General features: G+C 36.9%; 3 protein-coding genes across 11 annotated transcripts; all 3 read left to right on the top strand.

Moving 5' to 3' along the window:
* Nucleotides 1-4,963: 4,963 nt before the first annotated feature.
* Nucleotides 4,964-8,978, top strand: LOC115019857 (uncharacterized). 8 transcript variants are annotated; one of them, XM_029449525.1, is made up of 10 exons: nt 4,964-5,060; nt 5,307-5,627; nt 5,860-6,159; nt 6,297-6,332; nt 6,499-6,535; nt 6,852-6,946; nt 7,089-7,123; nt 7,389-7,430; nt 7,600-7,667; nt 7,787-8,978. In XM_029449525.1, the coding sequence occupies exons 1-9, from the start codon at nt 5,015-5,017 to the stop codon at nt 7,621-7,623; spliced, it is 936 nt and encodes a 311-aa protein (XP_029305385.1). In that variant the 5' UTR covers nt 4,964-5,014; the 3' UTR covers nt 7,624-7,667; nt 7,787-8,978. The 8 variants fall into 8 exon arrangements, 6 of the variants coding, with proteins under 6 accessions (XP_029305385.1, XP_029305381.1, XP_029305383.1 ...); XM_029449521.1 differs by having other exon boundaries at nt 6,439-6,535; XR_003833505.1 differs by lacking the exon at nt 6,852-6,946 and having other exon boundaries at nt 6,439-6,535; nt 7,787-7,818.
* A 656-nt stretch (nt 8,979-9,634) lies between these two features.
* On the top strand, nt 9,635-11,148 carry LOC115019860 (transmembrane domain-containing protein TMIGD3-like). Its single transcript, XM_029449533.1, has 4 exons — nt 9,635-9,776; nt 10,003-10,323; nt 10,586-10,886; nt 11,025-11,148. The coding sequence occupies exons 1-3, from the start codon at nt 9,731-9,733 to the stop codon at nt 10,870-10,872; spliced, it is 654 nt and encodes a 217-aa protein (XP_029305393.1). The 5' UTR covers nt 9,635-9,730; the 3' UTR covers nt 10,873-10,886; nt 11,025-11,148.
* On the top strand, nt 10,960-12,741 carry LOC115019861 (uncharacterized). 2 transcript variants are annotated; one of them, XM_029449534.1, is made up of 7 exons: nt 10,960-11,060; nt 11,206-11,242; nt 11,340-11,428; nt 11,573-11,607; nt 11,865-11,921; nt 12,152-12,217; nt 12,387-12,741. In XM_029449534.1, exons 1-7 carry the CDS (start codon nt 11,036-11,038, stop codon nt 12,705-12,707), a joined length of 630 nt encoding a protein of 209 aa, XP_029305394.1. In that variant the 5' UTR covers nt 10,960-11,035; the 3' UTR covers nt 12,708-12,741. The 2 variants fall into 2 exon arrangements, with proteins under 2 accessions (XP_029305394.1, XP_029305396.1); XM_029449536.1 differs by having other exon boundaries at nt 10,961-11,060; nt 12,402-12,741.
* The last annotated feature ends 195 nt before the right edge of the window (nt 12,742-12,936 follow it).

The following is a 12,936-nucleotide window of genomic DNA, read 5'->3' as shown; positions in this document are numbered from 1 at the left end:
CAACTTATATTACACAATATAATTACACAGAAGACACATAAGTACACTCAAACAGCATTTATTATTTCACCACACACATTTGTAATTGAATAAAGCAACAAAACAGTTTGAACATTTGTATTGATCTGTTTCATGTCTGTAGAAGATCAGATGCTAAGAGTGATGTGGACGTGATGTACTGCTCTGTAGAACAACACACTCTAAAAAGGGAACATGTTCATACATTGTGATGTCATGAGAGAGAGGGTCATAGATGGGAGATGCATTACCTCCCAGTGGATGCAGCAGGGATTACAAGCCACCAGACTGCAAAACCAATAGTCAGCAGGCCAGGACAAGGTTTGCTGCCCAGCTGATTGCCCTAGTACAGCAGCTAAAAGGGGGGAGGGAGACAGTGGAGCGAGAAGAGACAATGCCTGAGGTGAAGAGAAGACAACGAGAGGTTTTGATTTAAATACCTTGTAGCTCCCTCCAGTAATGAACACGAGGCCGAGGTCTTGTTTTAAAATACGGGGTTTAATCTCATCCATTAACATCCTATCCATCCCGTGAGAACTGGGTTAAAACAGAAAACATAGACGTGAACAATATATCAATGCCGCTAAATCACATATATGGCACACAACTAACACTTATGTCATACAGCAGACCTGGGCATTGTACGGCCCGCGGGCCACATCCAGCCCGCGTGAGGACAATCTTAAATTATAACATATATGAAAAAGTATATATATTTTTTTAAACAGCACCCTTTTCAAAATAAAAGCAACACCATTGTATTGCGTGCATGGTGTAAATAACGTTCTAACTGTTTTTCTTTATTTACGTATGCGCACCGCGCGCGTGAACAGCTACAAGTAATGCTGGCCCTCAAAATGTCCGCTCAGGCCAAAATAAGAAAGATTGATACAGAATGGCGCGTTTTCAAGAAGACATGGACTGCTGAGTATGTATTTACAGAAGTCAAAGGTAAAGGCGTGTGCTTAGTTTGTGGTGCGCAGGTCGCTGTGTTCAAGGATTACAATTTGAGTCGCCGTTCAAGAACTTGTCTGATGAAGAGCGGGAAAAGGAGTCGGGTGCTTTGCTAGCTAAACTGCAAAACCAACAAGGACCTTTTACAAAACATTGCACATCCAGAGATGCAGCTGTCATCACAAGTTATGTCTTATCCCACAAAATCACTAGAAAATGTAAACCGTTTTCTGACTGAGAGATTATCAAGGAGTGTTTGGTGGATTCTGCAGCACTCATATGTCCGGAGAAAAAGGAGGCATTTGAGAAGCCATGCAATCAATGGAAGGGACAACAACAGGGAGGGATTTGTTCACGGATGTAAATGCATGTGTGGACAAGTTGGGACTGTAATGGGACAAACTGGCAGGCGTGACAACGGATGGTTGTCCAAATCTGACGGGGAAAAATGTTGGACTTTTGAAGAGTATGCAGTATAAAGAGACAGAAATGAACCCTGAACAGAAATTGGTATTGTTGCATTGTATTATACATCAGGAAGTGTTGTGTAGATCAATTCTAAAAATTAACCATATTGTTGATGTTGTAACTAAAATAGTTAACTTCATCAGGGCAAGAGCTTGTTTGATGTCAAGCACTGTGACAGACAGTTTGTTGCACTTTTGGAGGAAAATTAGACTGAATATCGTGACATACCACGCCGCTGTCAGGTGGCTCAGCCTGGGCAAAGAGTGTCTGAGAGAAGAGATTCAAGACTTCTGTGTGAAGAAAGGAAAAGACGTCCCACAGCTTTCAGATGCAGACTGGATGGCAGACCTTGGTTTTGCTGTATAGATAGTGTGCAAACATGTGACAAAACTGTGTGACGTATGCGTGCGACGCCATGTTGGATGATATACAAATCAACAATGGCGTCTAAAGCGAACAACAACAGCAATACAACTCTGACTTCTTCAAAGTATTGTGACTCTCTGGAGCAAGATTCAGAGGAAAAAGTCAAAATTTGCGGCACTGACCCGTACACCCTAAAGCCGTCGGATTATATTGAGGATTTAGATTCATTACCGCCGATTGAATATCCGGATATTGTGAACTACCTTGTGCTACAAACATCGTGGGCAACCAACGCACAAATGGAGGCCTACAAGAGCTTAGATGCTTATAATGTCTTTGTTTCTGGCTGGGTTGGTAGTCTTCTTACCAAACCAGTGAAAGATGACAGGGTGCTCGTCCATGCCCGTGTAAATCACTCTCAAAGAGCTCGAGATACACCGCTCAAGCCGTGGTTTGTGAGTGAGAAGAGCGGCAATGTTATCCTTGCACACTGTGATTGTATGGCTGGAGTAAGCGAAGCATGTTCTCACATTGGTGCTTTGCTTTTCACAAGTGAAGTAGTCTCAAGAATAAGCCAAACAAAAACATGCACAGAAGGAAAGAGCAAATGGCTGCCATCACATGTAAAGAAAGTGCCTTATTTACCAGTCAGCGATATGGAGAAGTAAGGTCTTACAGTGTTCGGCTATATCATAAGCACAAATGTTTAACGTAAACATTGAAAACATAGCTTTAGCATGAGCTCTTACCAGATATAAAGTGGACGCCACACACACGGGTGAATTGTGCTTCTTCTTCTGTTAAATCCTTACGAGTTATGTTGCTAAACCACAGCGTACGGCGTTCGGTAGACAGCAATTCATCCCTCTTTTGTGGATCGTTGTTTTTGATGATTTTAGGAAATCTAAAGAACCGTTTCTCTGGGTCACGAGTAGCGTTATGACGATTGGCATTTTCTTTCAATCCTAGACGTTTAAATGCAAAGAAAATTACGAAGTGTTGCAGCAACTCCCACGCAAACGGGTGCCGTCTTGGTTGTGTATATCATCCAACATGGCTGATTTACGGGTTGGGACTTAAGCGTGACGTCACATTCACACAATCTATATGTGACTGCACTAATGAATTAACTAAATGTCAAACTGCAATGCAGTGAAGGCTTTCATGAGGAAGTTGCAGCTTCTCAAGCCAAATGGAGGACAACATTCTCACCCACTTGCCAACACTGAAGGAAGCCACACCATCAGCTGATCACCTCCACAAGTACTCATCCATGTTAGAAGCACTGCATGGTGAGTTTTGGAGGCGATTTCAAGACTTTAAAACAGTTGAGAATGAAATGCACATGATTTTTCCCCATTTACATGCAATGTGGATGATGCACCCAGTGATGTTCAGCTTGAACTCATTGACCTGCAGTCTGACACACTTCTGTCAGAGCACTTTAGGTCAGTCTCACTGCCTGACTTTTACTCTTTTTTACACACTGGATCTTTCTCACTGAACAAGTAAAGAACTGAAAAACAACAAAAGCACTTATTGCTTTTTGTATAAAGTTGATTACTTGCTTATCTTTACATACTGTGAAACACCTTTTCAGTATTGGTTTGTGAAGATTAACATGTTAAAAATAAAATACTGATGTAATGATGTTTTTACGGTTTATTACTTCTCTAGGAGTATTTTCCTATTTGACCCACTCCACAACTTCATATATTTATTGGAAGATAATATCCTTATTCTTTTGTTTACCAGTAGCAGCTAATCAAAATATATAATGTACTGCTTTTTACAATGGGAGAAATTGAATATTGAGCAGAATTAAGTTCAATTTATTGTTGGTTCGGCCCTCCAACACAGCTCGGGTTTCTCATGTGGCCCCTTGTAAAAATTAATTGCCCACCCCTGTCATACAGTGTCATACAGGGGGAGGAAGACATATATCAAGTGTTGCAATTGCATATTTAGAAGAAATAAAGAAATAGAAAATCTGTCTGTCAGTGACCCTAACACACCAACACCTCTCCCTGACGAAGGCTTGATGCTGAAACGGGAGTTTTTAGGTTTTCTAGTTTTGTTACAATAAAGACCTTGTAATGTTTTAAGAAGAGAGTGACTTGGAGTCTTTTTTTGACACTAAAAACATGATTTATATTAAACAATACAAGTACACAAAACACACACAGTGAACTAACTTCTTACTTCACCAAGTGCAGATGAATTAAACCGTTTGAAATCCATGAAACAAGGGAAAGTGTTTAATTCTCTGTTTAATATTTGTCCCTTATCCAGAAGTCATGTTCTGAAAGTGATGTGGACTTGATGTACAGTTCTGTGACTACCATAAAGCAAAAAAACATAAAACGGGTAAATATTAAAAAGCATATTGTTTCTCTTTTTCAAAAATAAAAAAGGAATTGTTTCTTGCTTCCTGTATTTTAGTCTTTTTAATTAATTTTGTTTGAAAATACCTCTTTGTCAGAGTTGAAAAATGTCAACATTATGAACTTCGGCTTCGTTCTTAATGGTCATTTCTGCTTCTGTTCTCTAACAGGTTGAAGCAGAAGACCAGGATGTGACATACAGCACGTTGGCTCAGCAGCACCAACACATTTAAATGTCTGTCTTCTAATCTTTCTATCTCTCGGTTACTGGACAGTTATATGTTTTGAAACGAGAGTGTTGCAAGGTGCTTTTATCTTTTGGTTGTGCAGGAACTTCTTCCTTCTCCTTTTTCATTTGCAACTGTGTTTGTGCTTAATATATTACATTTATAAAATGTAACTGAATACGGCGAAACTTAATATGTGTCTCGTCTGTCGTTCCACAATCACAGGTTGGTGTTCTCATCAAGTGAAAGAGACATTTCCAGTGTAACTCTGTGTAATTTTAATTGCCAAAAACTGATCTGAAACCATAGCAGGAAACAAGTAGCATAAGTCTGTGTATAGGATATTTCTGTTACTTGATTTAGTTATGCAAAACAAATCTTAATCTTATTAATCATTCAATGTCACTACTACCCTGTTTTAAATAAATCAACACAATTCAGTCCATACATCTGGAGTGCAAATCTTTTCTTTTGAAATGTTGTATTCACTGTACGTTACACCCAGATTTGAACTGTTGCATATTTAGAAAAATAGGAAGCAGACGATCAGTCTTGCAGTGCGCTGGTTCATGTCGTTTCGTCTTCTCACTCACCGACATGGCTGTTCATCTCAGCTTTCTTCTCATTTTCACTGGACTCGCAGGTCAGTGACAAGAATCATTTTATAATTGTGTATATTGTATTTTATGCTTCTAATGGTCGTGTCAGAAGATGATAATATCAGTTAGACTGTAATATTCTCTAGTTTTGTATTTTATATATTATGAAAGCTATAGTGACTAAATGTGTGAAACAACAGATAACATGAAGGAAGATTATTATTATTATTATTATTATTATTATTATTATTATTATAACATTTAAAATGCTGTATTTGTTTCTGTTGCAGGAAGTCACAGTATAACTACAGTCAGTAAAGTGTCAGTTAAAGCTGGAGAGGAGATCACTATCCCCTGTCTCTATGACTCTAAATACATAAACAATGTGAAGTACTTGTGTAAAGGATATTATCGGTTCTCTTGCTCTACTGAAATCCGAACTGATTCACAAAGTATCTCAGAAAAGTTTTCAATCTCTGATGATAAAATCCAAAAAATCTTCACCGTGACGATAAAAGATGTGACGAATAAGGACACTGATTACTGGTGTGCTGTGGAGGATATTGGAAGATTAGATGACAAAAAGTATTTCCAACTGCCAGCCACCGGAGGTAAGAGTCCTTAAAGCACCTTTTATGCACAATTTCAAATCATTTTAAAAATGTTAACAGTTCAGAGGAAAAGCACTGAGGAGTTCTCTACATTATTACGACAGACTGGTTATTTTGATAATACTGTTTTCAACTCCTCTATCTACCAGATGTAACTATATGCAAGATATATTTGAAACATCAGCAGCATAGGCTACTCACAAGTGTCCATTGAATGATGTTCTCCATTAAGGTACACCCAGTGTCTCTGTGGACCGTCAGGAGATTACAGGATTTAAAGGAGGTAATATAAACATCAATTGTTACTATCGTAACTTTGGAGTAATGAAGTGGTGCAAGCTGGGCAGGTCCTGTGTTACGGGGTCGTCTGGATCAATAGATGGAACAGGAGTGACCATCAGTGAGAGTGGACCAGGTGTTTCCACTGTGACTATGAGTGGACTGAGGACAGAGAGCAGCGGCTGGTATTCATGTGTTAAAGAAGACATCCAGATGCCGGTGCATGTAACTGTTACTGACAGACCTACCACTAGTAAGTACTACAAGTTAATATAAATTATAATTTATGTCAAATAAAACCATTTGCAAATGTTTTGGTGGTATCCTAAAAGATAAAGCATACACACTGCCATATTACTGGACTAATCATTGTCCTGTTTGGAATTATAGCCACACCTGCAATGACTAGAAGTTTAACCACCTTAAGTTATTTTATAAATGTTTTGATTTAATATAGATAAGATGTTAGCATTCATTATTGTCATTTTATTCTAGTAGTCATATTCACACATAATTTTATTCACAATTCCAGCAACAAGAAGTTTAACCATCGTATCAGCCTCCGCTGTGAATCACAACCCTGTTTCTGCAGACCAAGCACTTATCACAGTTCAGGGTGAACAGCAAAGGTCAGAAGATTTTTACATTTTCTTGCAACTACATCGTTGGACTGTTGAAACAAGTCTGTCATTTGCATTGTGTGCTTTTATTTATTTATTTCTGCTGCAGTGCTTTAGTGCCATTTTGTGACAGAGAAAACCGTCCTTGTGGGAATCTCTACATGTGTTTGTACTGACATTAGATGATAAGTTATATTGTAAAACTTATTAGCCATAACTTATAGGATTGTGTCAAAGTAGTTGTGCAGTATATGTGTAGATTTAAGAATATTTGTTCTGTTTTTTACATTAATAATCATTGTGTGTTTAAAATGTCATGCTGCAGTCCTTCGCATCATTTAAAGAGTTGTGGTATCCGCCTGAGTGTGATCTTCATTGTAATGGTGACCTTGTTCATCTGGTTTATTTTCAAAAGACATAGTAAGTATATTGTGGACTGCACTTTGAACGATTTGTGTTTGAGGTTATTCTGAAATATTAAGTTTGAAATGAGGACTGATATACATCACTGTCATTGAGCAGTAAGAGTCAGTGACAGGTTTCTTTGTTGTTTCTCTTCTAGAGCAGAGAAAGGTCGAATCATCAGCCACAACAACGGTAAAATATGTGGATTCATTTCCTGATGGCATATTTTGCAGAGAAGGCTGCATGACAGTATAAAAGAAGAGAGGATATCATTATAATTGGTTTATGTTTACTGCAGTTCTATACTGTATATTAATTATTGTTAAAAAGAAACAATAACCACGATCAAAACTAATATATTATTGTAAAAGTGGTCATGTTAAAGTAGTTTAATAGAAACTCATCTAGTAAAATGTTATTATCTTACATTAATGACATTTGTTTTACACACGAACAGGCTGAAGGGGAAGTAAGATACATGAGAAACACTTCAGGCGAGGTAACCCGTAACCACTAAAACCATAACTTGTATTACACCATTATAAGTACACTAAAAGGAACTTAACTTCATTTATTATTATTTTACAATCCACATCAGTAATTTAATGAAACAAATTCAAAATTATTCCAAAAATGCAAACTTGTGTTGTCTGTCTCCCCTTCTTTAGCCAGAGGTCTCATGTGGAGAGTGATGTGGAAGGACTATAAAGTTCTGTGTTTAAGCAGCAGCCAGAGGGTAAGACACTATTTGACACTTATATATACTGTAGTTCAGTATTTTCTGCAGACCATTTTGTTAGTGTCTCATCAAGTCAAACTGTTCCTCATTTTCAATTTACTTTTGTTCTGCAACAGGTTGAAGTAAAAGATGAGGATGTAACATACAGCAGCTTGGCTCCGGTCTTGAAAAAGCTGTAAATGTTCCCCCAACCCTGCATCTTATCCTTCTATCTATCACAAGCCTGTGGTTTTGCAGAACCTTCTTTTTTAAATTTTGAGGATGTACATCTTCTCTTTTTTTTATCCACCTCTGCAAAGCTGTACAACATTTGAAACTAATATTGACCTGGGCCTGGTTTCCCTAAAGTGTTTTATAGTTAACGTTGACTGCAAGACAAACCTTCTAAAGCTTAAGTGGTGTTTCCCAAATGCATCGACAAAAGCATTATACTCTTAGAAAAGATCCTACGCACATGCAGGAGGTTAAGAACAAGCTCCAGAACCTGCAGGAGGAACACACACACACACACACACACACACACACACACACACACACACACACACACACACACACACACACACAATCATTGAATTATCAGTTTCTGTTTTCATCATTTCCCTCTCCCTCTTCTTGTTTTATGTTTTCATCTCTTCTGGCTAAATTGCGACTCTGGTGATATTATTTTTGCATTTCCCATGTCTTCTCTATTCTTTTTATTTATGGTGCAAGTTTGATATATGAAAAGTGACATTTACAATAGGTGACGTGCACATTCATGAAGTTCATAGGAACAGGCAGAGCTACATTTTGTGTTTACTATGTGTTCAAGAGTTGTGTCAAAAAACAAAGGTTTCAAATAAAAATTTAAAAATGTGTTTTATTTACACAAAACTTTGAAAAGTCCAGAAATGACATGTATATGCTATAAATAATATATAAATGCTGTTGTAATCACAGATACTTTCTTATAACAATTCAAGTGATTTATGATATTTAAACATTTCCAAAGCAAAGCTATCGTATATATTGATTGACTTGGTACTTTAGGTCTACTGCAGTGGTTATATATTTGGTTTAATCTGATTTGTGACATGTCAACAATACAAACTATATGATTTATGACTATCTAATGTTCCTACTATCAACAATAGACAACTCAATTTGAAATCTCTGAAAACTTTGAGCAGGAAAATGTTTTTCTTGCCATTATATGAAGAGAGAGTGATTCCGTTAAAGCTTCATTATCTTTATCACTTTTGGATACAAGAACTAAAAGGTTGCAATTGTTTCTACTCTCGTGTTTTAATAAATACATTTCACTCCGTATGCTTGAAGTATTGGTCTTTTGTTCAAAACATGTGTATTCACTGGCTCTTGCCCCCAAGTCTACAGTACATTTATTCTAAAGGTGCACTGTAGCTGCAGGTATTTAGTACACTCTTATTGTAATTCCTCTGATGTGTTCGTCTTACAAAGGAAGTATTTATATGAAGTGGTTCATGCTTACTATTTTAACAAAGCTGGTGATGTTGATTTAAACTAATCACATCTAGTCTAATAAAATTATGTATCACCTTTATTTAAACAACATTTGATTAGAATCTTCATCAGACTGAAGAGAAAGTAAAATACAGCAATGTGAGATAAACTTCAGACGAGGTGTCCCAATGAAACTACAACTTATATTATATATTATATTATAGGAAACAAGTAGCATAAGTCTGTGTATATGATATTTCTGTTACTTGATTTAGTTATGCAAAACAAATCATAATCTTATTAATCATTCAATGTCACTACTACCCTGTTTTAAATAAATCAACACAATCCAGTCCATACACCTGGAGTGCAAATCTTTTCTTTTGAAATGTTGTATTCACTGTACGTTACACCCAGTCTACTATATTCAGGAAGTACGCTCTAGCTGCATAGATATTTATATACATAATATAATTCACCAACGTAAAGTAACGTAGGAGGAGACAGATTTGAACTGTTGCATATTTAGAAAAATAGGAAGCAGACGATCAGTCTTGCAGTGTGCTGGTTCATGTCGTTTCGTCTTCTCACTCACCGACATGGCTGTTCATCTCAGCTTTCTTCTCATTTTCACTGGACTCGCAGGTCAGTGACAAGAATCATTTTATAATTGTGTATATTGTATTTTATGTTTCTAATGGTCGTGTCAGAAGATGATAATATCAGTTAGACTGTAATATTCTCTAGTTTTGTATTTTATATATTATGAAAGCTATAGTGACCAAATGTGTGAAACAACAGATAACATGAAAGAAGATTATTATTATTATTTATTGTAACATTTAAAATGCTTTATTTGTTTCTTTTGCAGGAAGTCACAGTATAACTACAGTCAGTAAAGTGTCAGTGAAAGCTGGAGAGGAGATCACTATCCCCTGTCTCTATGACTCTAAATACATAAACAATGTGAAGTACTTGTGTAAAGGATATTATTGGTCCTCTTGCTCTACTGAAATCCGAACTGATTCACAAAGTAGCTCAAAAAGTTTTCAATCTCTGATGATAAAATCCAAAAAATCTTCACCGGTGACGATAAAAGATGTGACGAATAAGGACACTGATTACTGGTGTGCTGTGGAGGTTAATGGAAGATTAGATGACAAAATGTATTTCCAACTGACAGCCACCGGAGGTAAGAGTCCTTAAAGCACCTTTTATGCACAATTTCAAATCATTTTAAAAATGTTAACAGTTCAGAGGAAAAGCACTGAGGAGTTCTCTACATTATTACGACAGACTGGTTATTTTGATAATACTGTTTCTTAATCCTTCTCACTTCCTCGATATGTTTTCAACTCCTCTATCTACCAGATGTAACTATATGCAAGATATATTTGAAACATCAGCAGCATAGGCTACTCACAAGTGTCCATTGAATGATGTTCTCCATTAAGGTACACCCAGTGTCTCTGTGGACCGTCAGGAGATTACAGGATTTAAAGGAGGTAATATAAACATCAATTGTTACTATCGTAACTTTGGAGTAATGAAGTGGTGCAAGCTGGGCAGGTCCTGTGTTACGGGGTCGTCTGGATCAATAGATGGAACAGGAGTGACCATCAGTGAGAGTGGACCAGGTGTTTTCACTGTGACTATGAGTGGACTGAGGACAGAGAGCAGCGGCTGGTATTCATGTGTTAAAGAAGACTTCCAGATGCCAGTGCATGTAACTGTTACCTGACAGACCTACCACTAGTAAGTACTACAAGTTAATATAAATTATAATTTATGTCAAAGTAAAACCATTTGCAAATGTTTTGGTGGTATCCTAAAAGATAAAGCATACACACTGCCATATTACTGGACTAATCATTGTCCTGTTTGGAATTATAGCCACACCTGCAATGACTAGAAGTTTAACCACCTTAAGTAAGTTATATTATAAATGTTTTGATTTAATATAGATGAGATGTTACCATTCATATTCACACATCATTGTATTCACAATTACAGCAACAAGCAAGTTTAACCATCGTATCAGCCTCCACTGTGAATCACAACCCTGTTTCTGCAGACCAAGCACTTATCACAGTTCAGGGTGAACAGCAAAGGTCAGAAGATTTTTACATTTTCTTGCAACTACATCTTTGGACTGTTGAAACAAGTCTGTCATTTGCATTGTGTGCTTTTATTTATTCATTTCTGCAGCCGTGTGATTTCTTTCATCATCACTTTGAGTTTGCTGGTCGTCATTGTACTGGTGACCTTGTTCATCTGCCTTATGTTCAAAAGACACAGTAAGTCCACGCTGAATAATGATGAATCCAATTCATGCCAAAAGTGTTATTTATTAATACATTCACCATAAATGTAAACTATTGTGCCTTATTGTCATTGAGCTCCATCGACACTGAAAGGAGTTTTTATTGCTTCACTTTTAGAGCAGAACAAAATAGATCCGCCGGCCACAACAACGGTAAAATATGATGATTCATTTCCCAACACAATGTTTTACAACAAAGAATACGCACTATCGTGGCCATTTGCTTAATTTAACACTTATCATTCTTGTGTTTTTTTGGAAGAGGACAATAAGTGCAAGCATTGACAGATAGAAAGTCAGTTGAGCACATGTGTGATCATCAATCCAGGAAACAGTTTAATAAATAAACTAATGATGGCTTTTTGTTCATATTTGCGATTCATGTTCTCTCCTCTGCTCATTCAACTCAGGCTAAAGAGGAAGTAACATACAGCACTGTTAAGAAAAAGAGAAAGACTTCAAGCCATGTAAGGGATCGTTCAAAATTCTTGTCCCTCAACCTTTCTTTCTTTTCTTTTTAGTGCAAAAATTATTAATCATTTCTTTGGACTATTTTATAGAATAAAGTTTCATTTCACTCTTTGGTGATTCCTCTGATCACGTGTTTGCCTTAAAAAGGAAGTATTTTTTAGGAAATGTTTCATATTAATATTATTATTATTATTTTAACAAAAGTTTTCATGTTGATGGTTTGCAGCTTCACCAGGCTGAAGAAGCAGTAACATACAGCACTGTTAAACCCATGAGAAGAACTTCAGACCAGGTAGCCCTAAACCATAACTTGTATTGCACAACACAAGTACAAGAAAAGACACAAGTACACTCAAACAGCATTTATTATTTGATCATACACATATGTATTTGCAATAAGCAAAACAAAAAGGAATAAGTTCAACTGTTAATTTGATCTGTTTCATGTCTTTGTTCCATAGCGGTCCGATGCTAAGAGGGATGTGGACGTGATATACAGCTCTGTGCTTCATGTAGAACAACACACTGTACACACGGTAAATTTGAAGAGATTCAAACCCAGACTCACACTTTTTCTCACATACTTTAGGATACAGAGTGAAGCTTTTTCCCAATATGTTCTAGCCACACTAGCAGCACGGCAATATGGATGTAAATGTCAGTCTGTCTGTCTGTTGGTGCACCACCTTTGTCAAAATCACAACAGCGAGTGGATGGATTATCATAAGAATTGGCAAAGATGTTCCTGGTGTCCAGATAATGTATCCCTACAAATGTGGTGATCCCTTAACTTTTCATCCAGCACCATCATCAGATCAAAAATGTAATAGTTGTTAATGAACAAATACATAAAAAGCTAATAGCATTCCCATCAGCCTCACTTTGCTTTGTGTTTTGTGCTAAATGTTAGCATTCTTACACGCTAAACTAAGATGATGAACATGTTAACCTTCCCTGTTAAACATGAGTATATTAGCATTGTCATTGTGGACATGTTTTGAAATGTTGTAT

Source organism: Cottoperca gobio, chromosome 15 (genome assembly GCF_900634415.1).
Source record: "Cottoperca gobio chromosome 15, fCotGob3.1, whole genome shotgun sequence".
In the NCBI taxonomy this organism is placed as follows: Eukaryota; Metazoa; Chordata; class Actinopteri; order Perciformes; family Bovichtidae; genus Cottoperca; species Cottoperca gobio.
This window is presented reverse-complemented; position numbering and strand designations above follow the sequence as displayed.